Source organism: Schistocerca nitens, chromosome 2 (assembly GCF_023898315.1).
Source record: "Schistocerca nitens isolate TAMUIC-IGC-003100 chromosome 2, iqSchNite1.1, whole genome shotgun sequence".
Classification (NCBI taxonomy): Eukaryota; Metazoa; Arthropoda; class Insecta; order Orthoptera; family Acrididae; genus Schistocerca; species Schistocerca nitens.
The window spans coordinates 781,951,274-781,975,271 of NC_064615.1; the positions used below are offsets into that span (position 1 = coordinate 781,951,274).

The window sequence follows — 23,998 nt, forward strand, 5'->3', positions numbered from 1 at the left end:
GGAAAACTTTCACCTCTGCTGTCACCGTTGAATCTCCCTCATACGGTAACATCAATGTGATGGTTGAGCAGGTGACTACAACAATTGTTACTGCAGCGGAATATGCGATCCCTCACACTTTAGGGTGCCAGAGGCATAAGGTAGTCCCTTGGTGGTCGCCAGAAGCAGCTGAAGCAATTAAGGAGTGTCTGTGAGCTCTACAGTGGCTTAAGCGGTACTCTTCCCTGGAGCACCTCATAGCCTTTAAACGGCTCCATGCCTGCGTCTCAACCATTTGGTGCCATACGTCACCTTCCCAAGTCGGGGCAAAGATCAAACGTCTTTTCGGGTACTAGACCCCAACAGGTGTTCACGGTGTTACCATAAATGGCGTGTTATCTACTGACGCAAACACGATTGCCAAACACTTTGCTCGAGCCTCTGCATCAGAGAATTATCCCCCAGCCCTTCGCACTCTCAAACGGCAGCTGGAAGGGAACATCCTCTCATTCGCTATACACCACAGTGAATCCTATAACATTGCATTTACAGAATGGGAGCTCCTCAGTGCCATTGCACATTACCCAACACAGCTCCTGGGCCTGATCGGATTCACAGCCGTGATTAAACATCTCTCATCTGACTGCAAGCGACATCACCTCGTCCTCTTGAACCGGATGTGGTGTGATGGTGTCATTCCATCGCAATGGCGGGAGAGCACCATCATTCCAGTGCTCGAGCCCGGTAAAAACCTGCTTGATGTGGATAGCTATCATCCCATCAACCTCACCAACTTTCTTTGTAAACTGCTGGAACGTATGGTATGTTGGCGGTTGGGTTGGGTCCTGGAGTGACATGGCCTATTGGCTCTGTCAGGGCGGCTTCCGCCAGTCACCTTACCACTGATAATCTTGTGTCCCACGAGTCTGCCATCCAAACAGCCTTTTTCAGACAGCAACACCTGGTTGCCATCTTTTTTTTCTTGCGCAAAGCATATGATACTACCTGGCGACATATTCTTGCCACATTGTATGAGTGGGGTCTCTGGGACACACTCCCAATTTTTATCCAAAACTTCCTTTCGCTCCGTACTTTCCGTGTCCAAGTTGGTGCCTCCCATAGTTCCATCCATTTCCAGGAGAATGGAGTCCCACAGGGCTCTGTATTGAATGTGTGTCTATTTTTAGTAGCCGTTGACAGTCTACCAGCAGCTGTAGGACTGTCCGCCTCACCTTCTTTCTATGCAGACGACTTCTGCATTTCGTACTGCTCCTCCAGATCTGGTGTTGCTGAGTGTCACCTACAGGGAGCCATCCACAAGCCCACAGCTTCCCGTTTTCAGCAGCAAAGTCATGTGTCATGCACTTCTGTTGGTGTCGTACCGTTCATCCGGACCCAGAACTTCACCTTCGTGATTATCCACTCACTGTAGTGGAGACATATCAGTTCTTAGGACTGGTTTTTGGCGCTCGATTGACTTGGCTTCCTCATCTTCATCAGCTTAAGCAGAAGTGTTGGCAGCACCTCAACACCCTCCATTGCCTGAGCAACACCAATTGGGGTGCAGATTGCTCTACGCTGCTGCGCGACTACAGAACCCCTGTTGAATTCTGAATTGACTGTGGGAGTGTGGTTTATGGTTCGGCAGTGCCCTCAGCATTACATTTACTCAATCCTGTGCACCACTGCGGGATTTGACTAGCGACAGGAACTTTTAGGATGAGTCCGGTGACCAGTGTACTGGTGGAGGCTTGGGTCCCTCCATTGCAGATCAGACGTGCACAACAGCTCGGCAGTTACGCAGCACACATTGATAGTTCTCCTAGCATCCGAATTACCATCTCCTTTTTCCGCCTGTGGCAGTCCATCTCCCACATCAGCGGCCCAGGTCAGGGCTCAGGGCTAACGTTTGTGGTTCGCGTATGGTCCCTTTTTCTCTGAACTAGATTCCTTCCCTTTACCACCTCTACTTGCAGTCCATGGACATACGCCTCGGCCACAGCTTCGTCTGGACCTTTAACGTGGCCCCAAGGACTCCATTAAGCCTCATCTCTCTTCTGTCACTTCCTTTCAATTCTTGAGGTGTTCCGGGGCTCTGAAATGGTTTGCACTGATAGCTTGATAGCTGATGGTCACGTTGGCTTTGCCTACATTCACGGCAGCCATATTGAACAGCATTTCTTACCTAATGGCTGCAGTGTATTCACTGCAGAGCCCTTCAGTATATCCGTTCATGCCCTGGGGAGTCTTTATCTTTTATGTACTGACTCCTTGAGCAGCCTGGGAACTATCGACCAGTGCTACCCTGTCGTCCTTTGGTTGCGTCCATCCCGGAGTCCGTCTATGCCCTGGAACAGCCCAGTCATTCAGTGGTGTTCGTCTGGACCCCTGATCACGTCGGAATCCCAGGAAATGAATTTGCTGACCAAACAGGCCACACGGAAACCACTTCTGGAGATGGGCATCCCCGCAACTGACCTGCGTTCATTATTACACCACAAGGTTTTTCATCTTTGAGAGACGGAATGGCAAAATCTCAGGATGCACAACAAACTGCGAGCCATTAAGGGGACACACGAATGTGTGGAAGTCCTCGATGAGGGTCTCTCGCAGGGACTCCGTGGTTCTCTGCCAGCTCTGCATTGGCCATGCCTGGGCAACCTACGGCTACCTCCTGCGCCGTGAAGTCCCACGGTGCGGCACCCGGTTGACAGTGGCCCATATTCTTCTGCTCTGTCCTCCTTTGGCTGCCCTGTGACTTCATCTTCGGTTGCCGGACTCATTATCATTGATTTTAGCAGACGCCGCTGCATCAGCTGGTTTGGTTTCAAGTTTCATCCGTGAGGGTGGGTTTTATCGTTCGGTCTGAGTTTTAACGCATGTCCTTTGTCCCTCTGTGTCCTCCACCCTAGTGCTTTTAGGGTGGATGTTTTAATGTGTTGCAGGGTGGCTGGCTTTTCGTTTTTATTTTCTAGGACGGCCAGCCACTGTAATCTGCTTCCTTGTTTTACTCTCTTCTAATTGTTTCTTGCATCTCTGTTGTTTTCTTGTCCTCTTTTTGTACCTTTTAGTGTTCGTTTCCTTTCCTTTCCTTTGTTCCGGTGGTCTTTCCTTTCTTTCTGTTTTGTGTTATATGTCTCGTCTGTTTTATTCTTACACGTGTGACATTGTTTTATTATGAACAAGGGACCAATGACCTCGTAGTTTGGTCCCTTTCCCCCCTCTTTTAAACCAACCAGCCACAAAAATCCCCTTTTATTTTTGCCTCACTAAGATGAAATTTCTCTTACAAATAGAGAAATGCTTCCCCACTTTCATATGGTTAAAGTGATTGACACCTACGCTAAATTTTCTTTTCATAATGCAGTGCATTGACACAGCTATTTGAGAAGCTCAGGAAGCAATAGAATTTGGTGTAGTCATGGTGTAACCCAAGTAATAGGCCTATGACTATCAGATCCCTGGAAATCTGCTATTTAATATTATCATAGTTCAGTTGCAATGGCAATTGTCGTTTTATCCAATGTTTCTTACATGTAAGGGACATACACAATCAGAATTGATGGTAATGTGTTGACAAGTTACTGTGGAGAACTTGAATGATACCTACTAATCACTTTTATAGTCATTGCCCCTGTACATCTCTACAAAATGCCAATATTTTTCCCCCCCCCCACATTTGAAAACTGGAAGGAATGGCATAGGGGGGTACGGAACACAGTCATACTTACCATCTCATCAAAACAATTCCACTGTTATAGTCTTGTCACCGACAGTTCAGCTTAACCTTTGGACAACTCCAGATTTTTCACTAGGTTATTAAGTTCTCACTGTGTTGTTTTGTGAATCTCTGTACACTCATTATTACACCCAGAACTGGGATTTTTTTAAGAAACTGAATTTTGAAGGTGACAGTGCAGCAGTAGCTTGACTTAACTCCCTCGTCACTGTCGCAACCGGGTGGGACAGGAACAGTCAGTCTGTCTTGGTGTGGCACTCATTGCATGGCTGATGGTGTGTTACAATACATCCAAAAAAAAATTTATTTATGGAAATACTATGTTTAATAGTTGTCACACAAAAGTAACAATCATTCACTGGTTTGATGGTTCGTACCAGATCATGGGTATAGCAAAGCCTATAGAAGTTCTTATTATTCAACCACTAATGAAGAATAAAGACACAAGATATGCGACATACATGAGGTGCTCAAGGCTTGGCTTGGTCCCAAATTTAACATCCAAAGTATAGTCTTGGATGCCTTCCTAATATATTGCATTATTGGCCACCATTACAATTCAATGTAGACTGTCTGCAAATTTAGCAAAACTTGTCAGCACTGTTTACTCGTTTGTGAGGCATATTGAATCACAGGAATTAAAATGACCACATACACTAACTACACACCAGCTGTTCTTCAATACTCTCCAATGATCCCTGTGTTTCCATTTGTCAGCAGGTGGTGTCACTTCGGCATCACCACTGGTCCTCCCTTCATGGGAACAAGCTCTGGGGAATGAAGCCTCTCCCAGTGGCTTGGATGCCCTCCTCTCAGCTATCTCACTATGAGGCAATCATTTTAGCTAGATTGCATATTGGGCACTGTCTTTTCAGCCATCGTCATTTCTTAAGTGTTGCTCCCCCACCACTTTGTGCTCATTGCCCTCAACCTTCGACTGTTCACCATTTCCTGATCTTAAGTTCAGGACATATGTTTCTCTATGGCTTTTTTTGTGGACCTTTCTCCACGTCCCTGGTTTTAGCTGTTTTTCCTTCTGTTGATTTGGGTTAAGGTGTAGTCATTTTTAACTCTTTTGTTCTGTGGTTCTGACATAGGCCCGTATGACACTAGGTTTTTTGCAACGTAAAACAAAACAAACAAAAACAATGAAATACACTGAGGTGACAAAAGTCAAAAGAGATACCTCCTAATATGATGTTGGACCTTAGCGTCACAACTCAATACTGCATGGACTCAACAAGTCGTTGGAAGTACCCTGCGAAAATATTGGCTATGCTGCCTGTATAGCTGCCCATAATTTCAAAAGTGTTACTAGTGCAGGATTTTGAGCTTGAACTGATGTCTCAGTCATGTCCAAGTGATGTTTGATGGGATATGTCGGACAGTATGGGTGGCCCAATCATTTACTCAGATGTCCAGCATGTTCTGCATGTTGTATTGTCATCCATAAAAATTCCATCATTGTTCGGGAATATGAAGTCCATGAATGGCTGCAAATGGTCTCCAAGTAGCCAAATGTAAACATTTCTAGTAAATGATTGGTTCATTTGGGCCAAAGGACTCAGTCCATTCCATGTAAACACAGCCCACATCATTATGGAACCACCACCAGCTTGTACAGTACCTTGTTGAAAACTTGATTCCTCGGCTTCATAAGGTCTGTGCCCTACCATGAACTCTTACAAACTGAAATTGGAATTCATCTCAACAGGCAGCAGTTTTCTGGTCAGATACCTACAGGCGGCGGTTTTCCAGTCGTCAAGGGTCCAACCAATATAGTCACGAGCCCAGGAGAAATGTTGCATCTGATGTCATGCTGTTAGCAAAGGCACTCGGGTCAGTCGTCTCCTGCTACAGTCTATTAATGTCCTACTTCACCAGACCATCCTAGTAGATATGTTTGTCGTACATCCCATGTTGATTTCCGCAGTTATGTTTGTGTTTGTTTGTGTGTCTGTCGACCTGCCAGCACTTTCATTTGGTAAGTCACATCATCTTTGTTTTTAGATATATTTTTCCTACGTGGAATGTTTCCCTCTATTATATATATAAAAAGAAAGATGATGAGACTTACCAAACAAAAGCGCTGGCAGGTCGATAGACACACAAACAAACACAAATATACACACAAAATTCAAGCTTTCGCAACAAACTGTTGCCTCATCAGGAAAGAGGGAAGGAGAGGGAAAGACGAAAGGATGTGGGTTTTAAGGGAGAGGGTAAGGAGTCATTCCAATCCTGGGAGCGGAAAGACTTACCTTAGGGGGAATTGTTGAGTATATATCGGCGGGATAAAATTGTATAGTGGATTACGGTAAAAAGGAGAAGGTGAATACAAAGGGAAACTACTGGCAAAAACAGAAGGAGGAAATAAGACGACAGAAAAGACTTCGAAATGTAACAGTGACAATAACAAACGTCATTGTTGGGTTCAAATTAATGATATGAATATAACAGAGGGAAACATTCCACGTGGAAAAAATATATCTAAAAAGAAAGATGATGAGACTTACCAAACAAAAGGGCTGGCAGGTCGATAGACACACAAACAAACACAAATATACACACAAAATTCAAGCTTTCGCAACAAACTGTTGCCTCATCAGGAAAGAGGGAAGGAGAGGGAAAGACGAAAGGATGTGGGTTTTAAGGGAGAGGTAAGGAGTCATTCCAATCCCGGGAGCGGAAAGACTTACCTTAGGGGGAATTGTTGAGTAAGTCTCATCATCTTTCTTTTTAGATATATTTTTTCCACGTGGAATGTTTCCCTCTGTTATATTAATATCATTAATTTGAACCCAACAATGACGTTTGTTATTGTCACTGTTACATTTCGAAGTCTTTTCTGTCGTCTTATTTCCTCCTTCTGTTTTTGCCAGTAGTTTCCCTTTGTATTCACCTTCTCCTTTTTACCGTAATCCACTATACAATTTTATCCCGCTGATATATACTCAACAATTCCCCCTAAGGTAAGTCTTTCCGCTCCCGGGATTGGAATGACTCCTTACCCTCTCCCTTAAAACCCACATCCTTTCGTCTTTCCCTCTCCTTCCCTCTTTCCTGATGAGGCAACAGTTTGTTGCGAAAGCTTGAATTTTGTGTGTATATTTGTGTTTGTGTGTGTGTGTCTATCGACCTACCAGTGCTTTTGTTTGGTAAGTCTCATCATCTTTCTTCTTAGATATATTTTTTCCACGTGGAATGTTTCCCTCTGTTATATATATATATATATATATATATATATATATATATATATATATATATATATATATATATATAAATTTTTTTTTTTTTTTTTACAAAATGCTCACTTAACAGCTGCAAGTAAGTACTCTTTTAATAAACTGAAAATAACTCGACTACATAAACATGAGCTCAGTAAAGTTATTTTATCTGGTCACAGGAGAGAAATGGACATGAAATGTTGGAGACGTGTAGCCCACTTGTAAATTGAAAAGCGAGCAAAGCTTGTGGTGGGGGAAGTTGTGTTTCCCATAAGAACACTATAGCTGCCATGCAGGATGATAGAATCAATTTCCCATCCTAGCAGTGCAGAACAGTGTGTAGATATTTACATAAATTCTGTCCATACATGTTTTAGGAACTTCAACTTTGTACACACATTTAATGTGTGTTTTTAACCTACATCATTTAGAGATTAATGTTAATGTTACAAATTATGTATTTCTTTTATTAATATTATACCCCTACAACAATATTTTTAATAATCTGTTTTACTGTCCTCCTCAATGCGGAACCTGTTAATCCTAGAAGAAACATAGAGCCTTGGTCGTAGTAAATTTAATGTAGTTCAAACATTGTCGCTGGATAATATAACAAGTTGTTGAAGCAAACTTCAGGGAAATAATGAAATGTATGTGTAGTTACGAGCTCCCTTCAGGTAGACTTGTAACCTTATTCATGTCTTTTTAGTTGACACCACTTCGGTGACTTGCCTGTCGATGAGGACGAAATGATGATGAACACAACGCAACACCCAGTCCCCAAGTGGAGAAAGTCTCCAACCCTGCTGAGAACCAAACCCTAGCCCCTGGCATGGCATTCTGCCATGATGAACACTCAGATAGGGAGGTGGAAAATTTCAGGAAAAAATAAGTTTCATTTCCGAAGAAAGGAGGACACATGAGGCAGTATTGAATCTGTGACTTAACTTAAAAGATAGATTGAACACAGACAAATGCACATTTATTGCCTTTGTAGATTTAGAGAAAGCTTTTGACAATGTAGATTGGAATACAATCTTTGAAATTTTGTAAGAAGCAGAGATAAAATACACAGGTTGAAATGTTGTCTACAACTTGTACAAGGACCAGACTGCAGTTATGATACGAGTAACAAAAAAGAGTATGACAAGGGTAATGCAGTGGAATCGAATTAAATCATGCGATGCTGAGGGAATTAGATCTGTATTAATATTTGGGAACCAAAATAATTGGTCAAAGTAGCATGATGTTCGCTGCTTATTTACCTGATATTGGGTGGCAAAGTAATGTCTGATCAGGAACTAAGACTTTCTATTATTCAATCTTGCTCACACATTATTTCGGCACACTCGCCAACCCCTTCTGATCGAACTTCTTTTCTCAAAATGATGAGGCTATGTCTGGAAATTGAGAGTACAAATTCAACATTCTGTTCTTGAAATAAATAAAATTCTGCTCATAAGTAACGTATAATATATTGTACTCTTGTTTACAAAGATCATGCATTACAAATTTTGTTCATTATTTGAACATCACAAATACATTGATAAGGACTGACCAAAAACAGTCAGTCTTATTTAACAAATGCCAGTTGAGGGAGTATATAAAAATAGGCATTGTCATGGCCTCTGTTCCTCCATGGCTCGCACTGTATCTCCATGACAGGGCCCGACAACATCAAATAAACAGCCTGCTACGAATGTAGTACGTTGTTTATTGTTGTCCCAGCAAGCAGACATGCTATGTCCATCCATTTCATAATATGTGTGTGCAAATAAAACATATGTCCAAACAGGTTATACTAATTCATTACAAAAGTAAACTTTTTATTGTGGTCATCATCATTCATAGGTTTGGAAAATGCTTGTGCAACACGTCACTTCACCAAAGTGGTCCGTTACACTACAGTAAAGAGGATATAAGATGCAGACTGGCAATATCAAGAAAAATGTTCCTAAAAAAGAGGAATTTGTTGATATCTGGTATAGATTTTAGGGTTGTGGAGTCTTATCTAGAGGTATTTGTGTGGAAGTAAAACATGGGTAATAAACAGTTCAGAAAGAAGAGAATAGAAATGTGGGGGATATTTGCTCATCCCTAAAAGTTTTTTGTACTAAATTTGCTGAAATATATATACCACTAAGACTTAAATACTTAAGTCGGTCTCCATTGACTCTGAGAAGGTAGGCTTCAGTAATAAAAGAATTCTCCATCCCATCATAAGTGAAACATTCAATGGAAATATGTGGAGGCAGACGTACTCTTTTTATTTATTTTTAAAAAGGATGCATTTTTTGCAAATGACTTTTATACAGAACTTGAAAACAAACAATATGCAAAGATGGTTAACAGAGTCAAACAATTTGACATAGAATTAATTGTTCACCATCTGATGGTGCCCCATACTGATGAAAATATTTTCAGTGATAGTGCCAGTGAAATTATTAAGTGGACATTTAAGAAAAATTCTTGAAAGTGTGCGAAGTATTTAGGATTTCGTCTGTCCCAGTTACATGTCAGTTCCTTACTGCTTGGCTCATATTGATATATTGTACCCTAGCATTGAGAGAATTTATTTTTATGCAGAGCACAAACAGGCAGCACAAGGAATATCACAGATAACATTTCTTTGTCATTCTCCGCCAACATCATGGCTACTTACTTAGGAAGCATGAAAGTAAATTATATAGTTTTGACTTTTTGGAGGAAGTGTGATGGTTGAGGGGTATGGATGAATTGATAGGAAAAATAATTTGCTATTATTGCATTTGAAACAGAGTTAGTGGTGGTGAAAATGTTACATTATGAAAAAAGTTAGTGTTTGTAAGCTTTTGAAGCTCCAGAATGTTTGTAGACAAAGGAAGACCATGAAACAATGTGATAAATTCACAGCAAAATAAGCATTCATGTCAAAAGGCAGTACACTCAAGCACAGACAAAAGGTAACAGATACTGACTTTGGCATTTGGATGCTTTTTCATAGAAGAGAAGAGAGGAAACAGTATGGTAGATGGTGATATTCGGGAGTTCCATAGGAAGATCATTCAAGACACGGTATAAGTGCTTTCCTCCTCATATTTACAATTTGCTGTAACTAATACCTCTTCTCTTCTTCAAATTCCTCTTCTGTTTTAGACCCAAGTTTTGTAGAGTGGCTCAGTGCTAATCCTACAATAGAAATGACTGTAATGTGAGCTGTAGATCTCAAACCAGCTGAAAAAGAAAGTGAGTTCCTATATTGACCAACCTACACCTGGAAGTATGTTTTGGATGTGGTCAGCATGCCAGGCTATTGGGGGTAATACACTACAGATATGAAGTTGCTGGAATTCCTGTGGGATTGGCTTTTCTCTTGTAAGTCTCTGAGATAAGCCTGGCATACTATAGTCTGCCCAAAATTTCTTTACAGTTGAAAATTCGGCAGGAGCATGTAAAGGAGCGGATCACAATTGTCATGTGCTGCACATATCATGTGTAATCATAACAGTTAATTCAACTCACTCAAACAGAAAAACTATTCAGCATACAAACATGGAACTGGCATCAATGTGCTCTGGAAGAACATCACTATGTTTTCATTTCAGTTTGATTTGTGACAACAAATTATTAAGACGATATACTGCAAGTTCAAGAAAATGCCTTTTCTGATACTGTTGCTGAATTTTTGGTGTGTGGGGAAACATTTTTGTTATTGAAGCTAGGTGAAAATATTACAGGAAAGAAATTTTAAGAATACATCACATTTTTATCTATTCCAAACCAGAACTCTGTTCCAGTTTTTTAACACGAGACGATTTAGTTAAACAAGTGGACAATGGTCCACTTGTGTGCCAAGCAGTAAGTGACTGCTGTTCCTGTTTCATTATTTAGATCTCTAGGTTTATAATTAACCTGTTGTTAAGTTTTCTGTTCTGTCTTCTTAGTCCTAACATAACAATAAATAGGATTTATGTGTGTTTGTCATGCTGAGAACAGGTTTCTTAAGCAGGTCAACTGGCATTGTGAGTAAGAACAAAGCGATACAGACACATTACCTCAGTTTTATGGCAATTATATTGAAAGCAGCAGCATTTAAATTACGTAGTATAATAGTTTTTGTTGGTTGTGTTCCACATCTTTGCCAAATATTATAAATGGCATATTGTAAAACATTAAACTTCTGTATAACTTACTCAGAATTGTATGACCAGTTTATCAATATAAATTTATTAGAATAGCAGGTTCTAACATTATATGATGTAAACTGAACTCCTGGGATGAACTTCATTTGGAACTAGTCGCTGATAAGATGTTCACTTTAAAATATCAAAACTTACAAAAATATGATTCTTTTATGTAGGTACTCACCATAGTAAACTGCACACACCAAACATGCAGCTCAGTGCACCTATGCTTCATTTTTGTCATGTGATAATGGACAAAAGCTCCTCTGACATCTCTCTCGTTGCTATGAAATCTACCACTGTCATTGTTTAATGAAATAATCATTTCCTCTACTGAACTGTGGTTTATTGGAGAGACATTGGTTATACCAGCTCAACCTTTCTAAGATTTCACTTATCTTGACACTATTGATGTTGAAGCCAGTCAATCACTTCCTCCTTTCTCATGGCAGGTGCTTTTTCAACAAGTAGTTAATGGCAAGGAGCATTATCTGGAAGAGTTGATATGGTTTTCCCAGATTTGGAATCACTGATTCTATGAAGCACTTTGTAAACTTAAATGTCATTCATCTCTTCCTGGTGATCTCTCTCACATCCTTAAATTTAAAAAGCAGAGACTGTTTGTTCAGTGCCTCCATGAAGAAGAGTAAGTCTGCCTCCCTTGTTGGAAGGTATTGCTATCATTCTATTAATTGCATTGTCTGCCCAGTCCTGCTTGACAATAAGACCAGAATTGACCTGTGTTTCACCAAGGCCTAGCAATTCGCCAATACGTGTACCAAGGCTCTGCCTTACAAATAAGCAATTCTATGCAGCTATGCCCTCTCTCTCCATCTACAGCATATGGCCACAGAAATTTACAGAGTGAAATCTTTGGGTGTGCAAAAGTGTGAACAACAGAGTGTGACTGCCATGTAAAGGATCTGATTCCCTAATGGTGGCCAATAACTCACTGAGTGTCAGATGTTACTTTCTGTGGTGGTTGTGACGACAATGATGATAAACATGATGATGAATCACATCCTCAGCAAGTAAATCTGTTGGTAATCCACTTACCTATAAAACATTTATTCCTAGAATTCCTAGCTTTGATGTTTTTCAAGCTTCTGTTTCTTTTCTGAAAATTTAATTGCCCATCTTAACAAGATTGATTTTGTTTATATACAGAGCTACAGTAATTCTATCAATTACCTTGTTAACAGAGAACAACAAATCACCATTGTTTCAGTCCCAAATGGGCTCATAGTGTGTAGCAAACCATTTCTGTCGAATGACCTTTTATGGTGGGGCAATGTGGCTAAGAGTAGCTAATCAGTGCAGATGAATAGATATAATGCAGTTCATTATTGCCTTTATTGCTGCATTTAGCAGAACATCAGATTTTTTTCACATGTGAATTATTAAGCCACAATGGAGCACAGTATTTGGCAGCAGAGTAGCTGAGACCTAAGGAAGAACATTGTAGTGTTGTTGCTCTTGCACCCCATGAGCTACTATTCAGCTTCTGCATGGTGATATTGCGTGACCTCAGCGTTGCTGCAATGTTTTCTGCATGTTTCTTGTATGATTAGGTTCTATCAACAGTAACTCATAGATATTTTGAGAAGTCTTTATGTTGGAGAACTTGATAATTAAAAGTGACTTATAACTTTGCAATGACCATTCTATTGTTAAGATCAAAGCAGCTAAGTTTGTTCTATATTGGATTTAGTTTTAATCACACTTTTTGAAGTATTAATGAATTTACTTAGAGCTGCAGAAAGTATCTCTTCACTAGCTTCAAGGCTTCTCTGTCGAGTGGCCAAAGCAAAATTGTCTGCCTAAATGAACTTCCTCGACTGTGTTTCACAGAGATCAGATGTAAATAAGTTGAAATGAGCTGGTGCCAAAACTGAACCCTGTGGAAGATTATTATTAAGGGTTTTTTTTTTCTCTCTGTTTAATTGATCAGTTGGAAGAATCTCTCTGATAGCCTGTTATTTATGAGTCTAATTATGTTTTGGAATTGTATTGCACTTGAGGGTTTGTAAAACAGCCCTTGTTTCCATACTGTATCATAGGCAGCTGTAAGATCAACAAAAGACACCGAATTTTTTCAGTCATTTTTGAAACCCAGCTTCTATGTGTGAGGTTAAGCCAAGTATTTGCTCTGTACGCCTTATGTTAGATCTGAATCGTGCTTGCATGATGGGAGTAACTTCAAGGGTTATGGAACTGATTCTATTAAGGATACGTTTTTCTAAAAGCTTGTAGCAGTAGCTCAGGAGAGCAGTGGGTGATAGCTAACAGCTGTATTCACTGGTTTAACAGGCTTTAGAACAGTTAAAATTTTTGTGCTTTTGGAATGTTACCCATTATCATTATATTGGTGAAGAAGCTTGTGAACCATTTAAGAGTCTTGTTTCCACAGTTGATGAGGAACTCTTGAGCTTTGCTTTTCCCCTGCATTGATCTCATCTTAGATGAAATCTCTGGGATGCTCTGATTTGTTGGTTGCTTTCTGCTTGAGGTTAAGAGTTTTCTTAACCATCCTTGTGTGGCTTATATGAGGGTGCTCTGGAAAGGGAAGTTACTCTATTTGCAGTCCGGTCTGATGTTACTTGAGGATTGTTGCAGATAGGTAGTTGCCTTCCTCCTGGTTTTTATAAGAGGCTCAATGCCTCTCTTCTTAGCCTCTTATAATCCAGACTTTGTTTTTTGTTCCCAGCATTCTCAACGGGCTGTATCGAGCTGTTTTAGCAATTTCTGAACAGTTTAATTACCATTGATGGTTAAACAGGACAGATATAGTTCTTCAGTTCTTACTCCAACTTGGCACTCTTTATAGAATCCTCTAGGTGTGCACTTTTATGTTGTTAATAAAACCACTCCAACAGATCTGTCATTTTCACTTAATGGGGCAATCCATCTGATCATTTTATCAAGTCCTTTGGAGATTTTAGTCCAGTCAACTTTTCTGAAGTTCCATCTTGGTCTAGGGATTGACCTAATTACAGGTGTCTGAATTCCTCCATCAAGAATTACTGGTCGAAGTTACAATTTAGGAAGCTGTGAAGGACCAGCCTTACTCCATTGAGAGGTTGCCCATGGAAATCCTAGTTTAGAAAACATAAATTATGGTTGAAATGCTTCTTCCAAGCTGCAGATTTAAATGTCACCTTGCTCTTTGAGTCAAAAACTAGACTAAGGTTGTTGCATTCAGTCCAGTTTACATGGCTCTCAGAAAAACATCATTATTGTAGTTCCACTTTCTGTGATGAGCATTGAAATCACCACTACATATACTTGGATGTTAGGAAAGGGAAGCACCAGAGTTCACCAGTTACCTGCTGGAGGCATATAGACATTTATTACAATAACATCCTTAACTTTAACTGATACAGTCTCAATATTCTGCGTGATGTTTGCAAACATCTGATGCTTATTTTCAATATTATTGTGTATGTAAGAACAACCATACGTCTCCCAGGACTTCATAGCTACCTATTCATACTCTTGGATACAGGCTGACTTCATAGCTACCTATTCATACTCTTGGATACAGGCTGACTTCATAGCTACCTATACATACTCTTGGATACAGGCTGACTTCATAGCTACCTATTCATACTCTAGGATACAGCCTCTCCTCAGTATCTATGTCTGTCTCTTGAATCACTGCCACAGCCACATTCTTTTCAAGCAGCATGAGACAGATATTTTGGGATTTAGATTGGCTAAGCCTTTCAACCTAAAGCTCTGAAATTTGAATATTATGACCCATAAGTCTGGTTGATAGGTCTTGAGAAGAACCATTGCTATGTAGTTCCACATTCATGTTTAAAGCCAGGAGATCTTTAATAGATAAATCTGGCTGCCAGCTATGATGCTTTTCCAACACCACTCATGGAATATATACAGCTTACAGTATGCTGCAGAAATGACATATGAATAATTAACATTACAACCCTTTTTATATGCATATTACACTCTGGTGACACTGAGCACATTCCTTGAGGGTGTTGCATTAAATTTTTTTCCTTCATTTTTCTTTTCTACCCACTCCTTCCGGCAGCATGTTTTTACCTGCTAGACTGCCCCTATGCTTACTATGTGGTTTGGTTAATGCTGCGCAGACACTTGTGACCTGTGAGTATGTACTTGTTTTCCCATCTCAAGCGGTTAAAATTTGCTATCATAATTGTACTTAAAAAAAGGCAAACTGATATGTTTAACAGCTAGTTGTTCCAGCTGTCCATGTAATGAAATGTTTATATATGAAGTAAAGAATCACACTTCAACCAAAGAGTTGTGACTGAAATTGCAATAAGTTTTGAGAAGTGAAAAGTGGCATCAGTCTGCTGTGTAATTAACCATGTATATCAGAGAGTAAATGGTGTAGAATGAGCAATTCATTTCAAGTTCTATGCCTTGGACTATTAATGAGAAAGAAGGTGAAAAATAAATCTCTTGGATATTTGCCAAATCAGATGCATTAAACTGGAAAACTGAAGGAAAGCCACTTTAAATGACATTTCTCTTGACGATAAGTTAAAACTCGTAATTTTCCTGCAGGCTGATATTTGCAGCCCCAGGTAATAGTTTTATAGAAGATAAAGATTAAATCAAACCTGTGTTAATGTACATAGAGGTAACATTAACAATAATTCCAAGTAGAGTGTATATTGAGGGGAAAGTCACATCACAAGTTGAGTCTTCCAAAATCTTATTACAGTGATTAAAGAGTTTTAGTGTCCTCTGTTCCACAATATTTCTAGGTTCTGGGAGATATATGAAAATGTAATAGACAGATGGAGAGAGACATGAACATGCTGTAGACAATATTTTGTAAGTTGCTTGAAGTCATGGTATAAAAAACTATCTTGTTAATGGTTATTTTAAGTAGTTGAAAGTATTCAGTGTATGTCAAGGTACGATGTATGCTACCATATTATTGGCAGTTCTTCCATTTTGTATAAAAGGATTTTGGAAGTTGGGATATTGAAACAAATACTTCTGTTGTATCAATTCATTCAGTAAAAACCATTTCTTTTTTGCCCGTTAGAAAATAGCATTGTAAGTTACTTTTGCAACTGTAGCATTCTCTCTTACTGACAAGCTTGGTGTGCATCTTGACTGGTTGCTTTTATTTTAATCTTTCTGCATGGATAGTGCAATTTACCTTACTATTTAGAAACCCATTCTTTGATATCACACAAAGTGAAATTTTTAAAGTGGCCATGTACTTGAAGTTCCATTACTTATTTATTATTAAAATGTATGACCTAGAATTTGTGGACTGCTTATGAAATGTTTGGTTGGGATTACTGAAGTACTGATTGAAACCATGGCGTCCTTCGCATTGGGAAGGGAACAGGTAGTGTTTCACAAAGCTGTTTAGTTTATCCATTTGCTTTTGTAAAGTGCTAAACTGAAACTATAGTTGTTGGGTCATTTTACATACATGAATTCCTAAATGTTACTTCTGTTTGATTCTTGGGTTGTAGTGGGTACAAAGTGGGTCACAGTCTTGGGTAAAACCTAGATTTGAGTAGATTGTCAGAAGCAGTTGGTTAGGAAAGACTGTTCATAAGCCATATTGTTAAATGATTTTCTGATTGTTAGAAATGGAAATAATGTTGAGCATTATTATGCAATATTGGCATTCAGGGGTGTGAGTGAGTGAGTGAGTGAGTGAGTGAGAGAGAGTGAGAGAGAGAGAGAGAGAGAGAGAGAGATATTGATATTCCTTCAATACATATATTGCTGATGTTGATTTCTCTCCTATATTTCCATTCTTTTTTTTTCTTTTAATTATTGAAAATCTTATCTTCACATGAAATAATGAGTAACTTTACTACTGTTTATTCTGGTTTTGGGAAATTAGCATACTGTCTTGATATAAAATATTTTAATGACAGACTTGTTAAAAACTATGATTACTTCAAATGCATGAAATAAAGGATTCATGGGCATTAAGTCTTAGTTTATAGAAAGTAGAGTAGTGCAGTGCACAGTAGTGTCACAGTTTGTACCATGTATGTGTTTATAGCAGGGGGTAGAAGCAGAGCAGCATGCAGTTATCAGAGATGTACTGAACACACAAGGATGGGATTTGCAACAACTAGCCATGTATCTATGGGTAATGTATTGTCCCTATTATTTGGCTTTAGATTTAAAGCTTCTAAATGTGGGCTCTACAAGTCTATTTTTCCTTATAATTTTGTGTGGGCACCTTAATTCCATAGGTGCCCTGTTAACAGATACATTACTTTCAAAGTATTTATAGTAATATCAAATAAAAAGTTAAACATAGTTTATATTGTTTGATTTTATACCCAATTTAAACTTTAAACTGTGTATTTCAGGTTTAAGTGTGTAAGTGGACTTCCCTTACATCCTCAGCTAGCTTGTCTCGCAGCTCATTAGAAGGGTATCAATGGACCGTAACGTCAGAGCACTCATGTATTGTAAATAATCTTCACGAGTTTGCCGCCTGATCACGTTGTGCGAACCCGTGAAGACTATTTACAACATATCTGCTGGGAAAGCTTGAAGAGTCACACTCGTCTATTGTTTGTATCATGAGAAGAAGAGACGGCAGTAATAGGACTTGAACCTCTTAGTTGATGCTGGTCACATAGGAATGCATTAAACGAATAAAATGTAGCTTCTGGCTGTTCATACACAGGGTTTTTTAGATTTTAAAGGTGTTGAATAATTGTGCAGGAAATGTGAAGTATAAGCTTTTAAATAATTGTGCTGGAAATGTGAAGTATAAGCTTTTAGACACCTAGTTGAAAACCCATACTTGAAATCGTGTAAGTACACACTTTTTTCCTGTTAAAGTATTGGCTTACTGAATGTTCTTTGTCATATCCTCTTTTGAGGGAGAGGAAGAGATTAGTTTTTGATGCTCTGTCGACAAAGAGGTCATTAGAGATGGAGCACAAGCTCAGATTAGGGAAGGATGGAGAAACAAAGTGAAGGTGCCATTTTGAAGGATTCATCCCAGCATTTGCCTTAAGCCATTAAGGGAGATAACAGAATACCTGAATTAGGATGGCTAGCCGGATGTGGATTTGAACCGCCGTCCTCCCAGATGCGAGTCCAGTGTGCTAACCATTGCGCTTCCCTGCTTGGTCATTCTCTTTTGAGTCTGACAACCTTGTCTGCTTTGCTCATAATTTTGTACGTTTGACATCTGCTGTTATCTTGAAATAGTTGCATCACTTATGCAAGAATTGTATAAAAATAGGCACTAAAAGTGTGTTATTAATAGCAAAGAAAAAAAATAGTTATTCAGTATCCCGAGAGGAACTGTCATTTGATTGAATCACAATTCAGACTATGAGCTTTACATTTCATATGCCCACACAGTCGAATGTGCCAAACAAGAATCTATCTTCAACACATTATAACTGGTTAATACTCCAGTGAAAGCCAGGATGTGTATTAATTGACTGAAGTATGCAGTTTTACATTTTTCTACACTTTATCAATAGTGACCAGTTGTTCCACCAGACAGAAAGCTTCTCAAAATCTATTCTTTCATTTCTCCAACATTTCATATTTTGAAACCACAGTTTGCTGTAAGACTGTGCAGGGAATTACTGCTTTTATTACTGTTATCATTACTGCTTGTACCTCAGGCAGGATGTAGACTGAAACAAGGAATGGACAGTAAGCAAAAGACCCGGATTTGGGCCTCATGTGGTAGCCGGAGTGTCAGTGTGATGCAATGGATATCGCACCTGCCTAGTGAGCAGGAGATACAGTTTCAAATCCTGGTGCTGGCAGAAATTTTAATTCATTGCTTCAGCTTACATTACTATCATTGATAAACATGAGATTCCATATGTCTCGGGAACAACTACTGTACGTTATTAATATATCACCTATTCCCACGTTCCAGGCAGGGTTAAACCCATTTCGCTCATTGCTGAGGTGCTATTCCAGTATTGGAGAACCTTGGCAATACTGACGCAAGTGTAGAAGGGGAACAGCAGTGGGCTAAGGTGATAATTGTAGTTTGATGGAGACGTCATCCTCAGGTAGTCCACACAGTCAGAGCGTCAGTGTGGCACAGTGGGTATCACATCTATCTAGTAAGGAGGAGGCCAGGGTTTGAATTTTGGCACTGGTACAAATTTTATTTCTTTGCTTCACCCTAAATAATTATTGTGACAGTTATTGTTATAGATTTTCTAACATGAGTGAAGCTGGAATCTGTGGAACATCATTTTATGAAGTATTTCACAATCGAAGTTTATGATTTATGAAGCACACTAATTCGGATTTCTCCCAGTAATCAAAATTTGATGTTTGTGTGTGCCCTTCATGTTTGTGCACCGTGCTGTGGATACATGTTGATTGGGTGTCCTGGTCCTCCACTGAATTTTTAAACTCGGAAATACTGATTTATAAGTGGTAGTTTACAAGTTGTTTTCAACTTTTCTTTAAAATTTCTTTTTATTATGTTCTATATTAGATATTCTTGCTAGTGGTTTGTTACTATGAACGGTTTTGCACTGTGCCCTCTGATCAGACATCAGAAGTTGTAACTACTTATAATTCGTATTGGAAACACACAGATAGATACTATGTATATTACAACGTAGGAATATCCTGAAAAGTTATTGTGTTAATCGAATTGGATCACAGGAATCTGATATTTGTAATAGCTCATAGTAGACAGAGTAAGAGTATTGTGATAGTTGCCCCATCTATTCCATTCTGCGATCCATCCAATATTATGTCCAAATACTGTCAGTTTGTTCGGCCATGAGAAGTGCAGTAACTATCATGTCTTAGGGTATGGAGCAGGTTCAGTGTGTGTTGAAACTATTATGACCTGTTGCTGAGAAAAACAGTGGGTCTTCCATTGCATTGTTATTTAGTAAAGCATCTGCTCAGATAATCCTCCAGTGTAATCTAACTGTACCATGCTATTCTTTTTGATCAAGATGAACTCAAACCATTTCCTGATACACATATAACTACTGGACTGCTGCAGGATGGAGTTTCAGCATGACGGGGCCAGGCATTACTGGGCAATGGGTGTCTTGGATCATTTGCCTGTGATGGGTGATTAGAAAAAAAGATATATCCCTAACCCATGATGTGTACATAAACTTTCTTTCCTGTTGGATTGTTTATAACATCGGAACACAGAGGAGTCAGTGAATCCTGTTCACATTTGACAGTTTGTTACCTACATCTTCAAATAGCACAAGCGGATTTTAATGATGATCCAAGAACATTTCCAATGTATTCTTGAAGACTGCACTTCCTATCTCTGCGCTAGTGGAGGCACAACCATGAGAAAGTTATCAGCAGTTCTGCGAACTACCAAACTGGCCTCTCAGGCGGTGCACGCTTGGACGTATTTTGGCAACAGGCATTATTCAGCCAAGTCTGTGAGATTTCGGCAAGCCAGTGCCTTGTGCACGACTCTGGCAAAACAGCATGCTCATATCTGCTGCCCTGCAGTCTTTCTCATCTGGTTCTATAGAAACTATTTGTTAAAAAGAGATCGATTTTTACCTCCCCTTATATGCCAGCTCCATTACGAAGTGCCTGCCATTTTCCCAATGGTCATAGTTATTGTGATATTTCACACATCAGTATCACACTGCCCGAAATTCGAAAGGTTCTTACTATAAACTAGGGGTTTCTTTGAATTTGCATTAGGTGCATATCAACCTATATACTGCTGTGTATGAAATACAGCTAATACATTGAATTTTTCCTTACACTTGGGAGGAGATCTCTATCACCAATCTTGAGAAAATTGATATTATGTAGCGTATTCATTTGTGATTGCACTCACCAGGAGTAAGGCTAGAATGGAATACTTATTACAGCGCTCAAATCATGCAGACAGTTTTAGACATCAAAATGATATTTTGGCAAATGATAGCACATAAAGTGGAGATTATTTTGCCATATCGTAAATACACTACTAGCCATTAAAATTGCTACACCAAGAAGAAATGCAGATGATAAACGGGTATTCATTGGACAAATATATTATACTAGAACTGACATGTGATTACATTTTCACGCAATTTGGGTGCATAGATCCTGAGAAATCAGTACCCAGAACAACCACCTCTGGCCGTAATAATGGCCTTGATACGCCTTGGCATTGAGTCAAACAGAGCTTGGATGGCGTGTACGGGTACAGCTGCCCCTGCAGCTTCAACACAATACCACAGTTAATCAAGAGTAGTGACTGGTGTATTGTGACGAGCCAGTTGCTCAGCCACCATTGACCAGACGTCTTCTATTGGTGAGAGATCTGGAGAATGTGCTGGCCAGCGCAGCAGTCGAACATTTTCTGTATCCAGAAAGGCCCATACAGGACTTACAACATGCGGTCATGCATTATACTGCTGAAATGTAGGGTTTCGCAGGGATCGAATGAAGGGTAGAGCCACGGGTCGTAACACATCTGAAATGTAACGTCCACTGTTCAAAGTGCCGTCAATGCGAACAAGAGGTGGCCGAGACGTGTAACCAATGGCACCCCATACCATCACACCGGGTGATATGCCAGTATGGCGATGACGAATGCACGCTTCCAATGTGCGTTCACCACGATGTTGCCAAACACGGATACGACCATCATGATGCTGTAAACAGAACCTGGATTCATCCGAAAAAATGACGTTTTGCCATTCGGGCACCCAGGTACCTCGTTGATTACACCATCGCAGGCGCTCCTGTCTGTGATGCAGCGTCAAGGGTAACCGCAAAAACATGGTCTCCAAGCTGATAGTCCATGCTGCTGCAAACGACGTCGAGCTGTTCGTGCAGATGATTCTTGTCTTGCAAATGTCCCCATCTGTTGATACAGGGATCGAGACGTGGCTGCGCGACCCGTTACAGCCATGCGGATAAGATGCCTGTCATCTCGGCTGCTAGTGATATGAGGCCGTTGGGATCTAGCACGGCATTCCGTATTACCATCCTGAACCCATCGATTCCATATTCTGCTAACAGTCATTGGATCTCCACCAACGCGAGAAGCAATGTCGCGATACGATCAACCGCAATCGCGATAGGCTACAATCCGACCTTTATCAAAGTCGGAAACGTGATGGTACTTATTTCTTCTCCTTAAGGGGATACGGAATCGGATTTTGGGTTAAAAAATCGAATTTTTTTTTATTGGTGTATTATATTCTGCCATGTTTCCTCTTTAAAATGACGTATCATACATAGCTCTACTACAATTATAACTATTTTATTTTTATATATTTGTGAGATCGGGTATTGCGCTTTAGTTATACACGTCTCTCGTGGCTGACCATGAACTTTTTGGCAGTACCTTTAAAGTGACATGAATTCAAATATCCCGGTTTCCAGCGACTATTTATACACTAGTTGCCCGAAAATGTTTCTCTCTGGTTTCCTCAAGTTACTCTTTGACTTTGTGGCGGGACTGTTTTGTAAACAGTGTGATATAAGAAAGTAGTTGTTGTTGAGTTATTTCGTATTTAGTGCTTCATTTTTCGCAGTGAAAATGCCTAGAGCTAAAGCAAAAGTATTTAAAAAGCGTGTGAACTGGCAAAAGAAAAGAAATAATGATTCATTAGCAAAGCAAAGCAGTTCATCATCATCACTGTTGGAAAATGTGAATCCACTTATTACTGATTTGCCGAACGAACTTACACCAAATGAAAACAGTGCTTCTCATGAAAAACTAAGAGATTTGGAAGAGAAATATAATTTACTTGATAGAGGGAATGAAGTTTTTGAACTCATTGATACGAATATATTGTGTGAAGCTCTTGAAAACAGTTTGTGCTGCAAAAAATGTCATGGAAACGTTTCTCTGAAAGTAGAATCCCATGTTGGCCTGGCTGCCCAGTTTAATTTAATATGCAGTGTTTGTAAATACAGCTGTAAGTTTCCAAGTTCGGTTTCAGTAACTGTAAATAATGGATACAAGAAAACTGAACTTTATAGTGTAAATATTAGGTTAGTTTATGGATTGCGAGCAATTGGTAAGGGCAAAGCAGCTGGTGATATGCTATGTGGTGTTCTAAATCTTCCAAGTGCACCTTCAAAGTTTGAAGCTTACAATTATGTACTAGGATCTGCAGTTGAAGATGTAGCACAGAAGTCAATGCAGGTTGCTGTGGAAGAAGCAGTGGAAGAAAATGACGGCAGTCGTGACCTCACAGTGGCGTTTGATGGCACGTGGCAGAAAAGGGGCCACACCTCCAACAATGGTGTTGTAACAGCAACTAGTGTTGATACTGGCAAGGTTATTGATGTTGCAATAAATGTCTAAATACTGTAGGTGCACAGGCAGGCTGAAAAATGAACACAGTGATGACTGTATTGCTAATTATTATGGTAGTAGTGGTGGCATGGAGGTTGCTGGGGTGAAGAAAATTTTTCATCGCTCTTCGCAGTGGTATAATGTTCGCTATGTCAAATATCTGGGAGATGGTGACTCTAAAGCAATCAAAGAAGTTTTGGAAAGCAAACCATATGGGAACAGTGTAAATATAAGCAAACTTGAATGTATAGGACATGTGCAGAAGAGAATGGGTGCCAGGCTGAGAAGGTTAAAATCAGTTATGAAAGGGAAAAAACTAGATGATGGGAAAACCTTGGATGGCAGAGGAAGATTGACTGATTCCATAATAGACCACATTCAGAACTGCTATGGCCTTGCAATCAGGCAAAATACAGGCAATCTTGAAGAAATGAGGAGAGCTATATGGGCTTTATATTTCCACACTGCATCCACGGATGAGCATCCACAACATGGTTTGTGCCCCAAAGGTGAAAACAGCTGGTGTAAATACAATAGGGGACTAACAACAGGAGAGAAATACATTCACCACCACAGTCTACCATCAGCCATCATGGCAGAAATAAAGCCCATTTTC

General features: G+C 39.7%; 1 protein-coding gene across 1 annotated transcript in view; it reads left to right on the plus strand.

Annotated features, from left to right (window-relative positions):
• The window catches only part of LOC126237034 (chromodomain-helicase-DNA-binding protein 7), a 322,661-nt gene that overhangs the window by 222,321 nt on the left and 76,342 nt on the right, over positions 1–23,998 (plus strand). Inside the window, exon 29 of the mRNA XM_049946794.1 lies at positions 17,140–17,229. Within this exon, the coding sequence (XP_049802751.1) occupies positions 17,140–17,229 (90 nt within the window). The remainder of the gene's footprint in view (positions 1–17,139; positions 17,230–23,998) is intronic.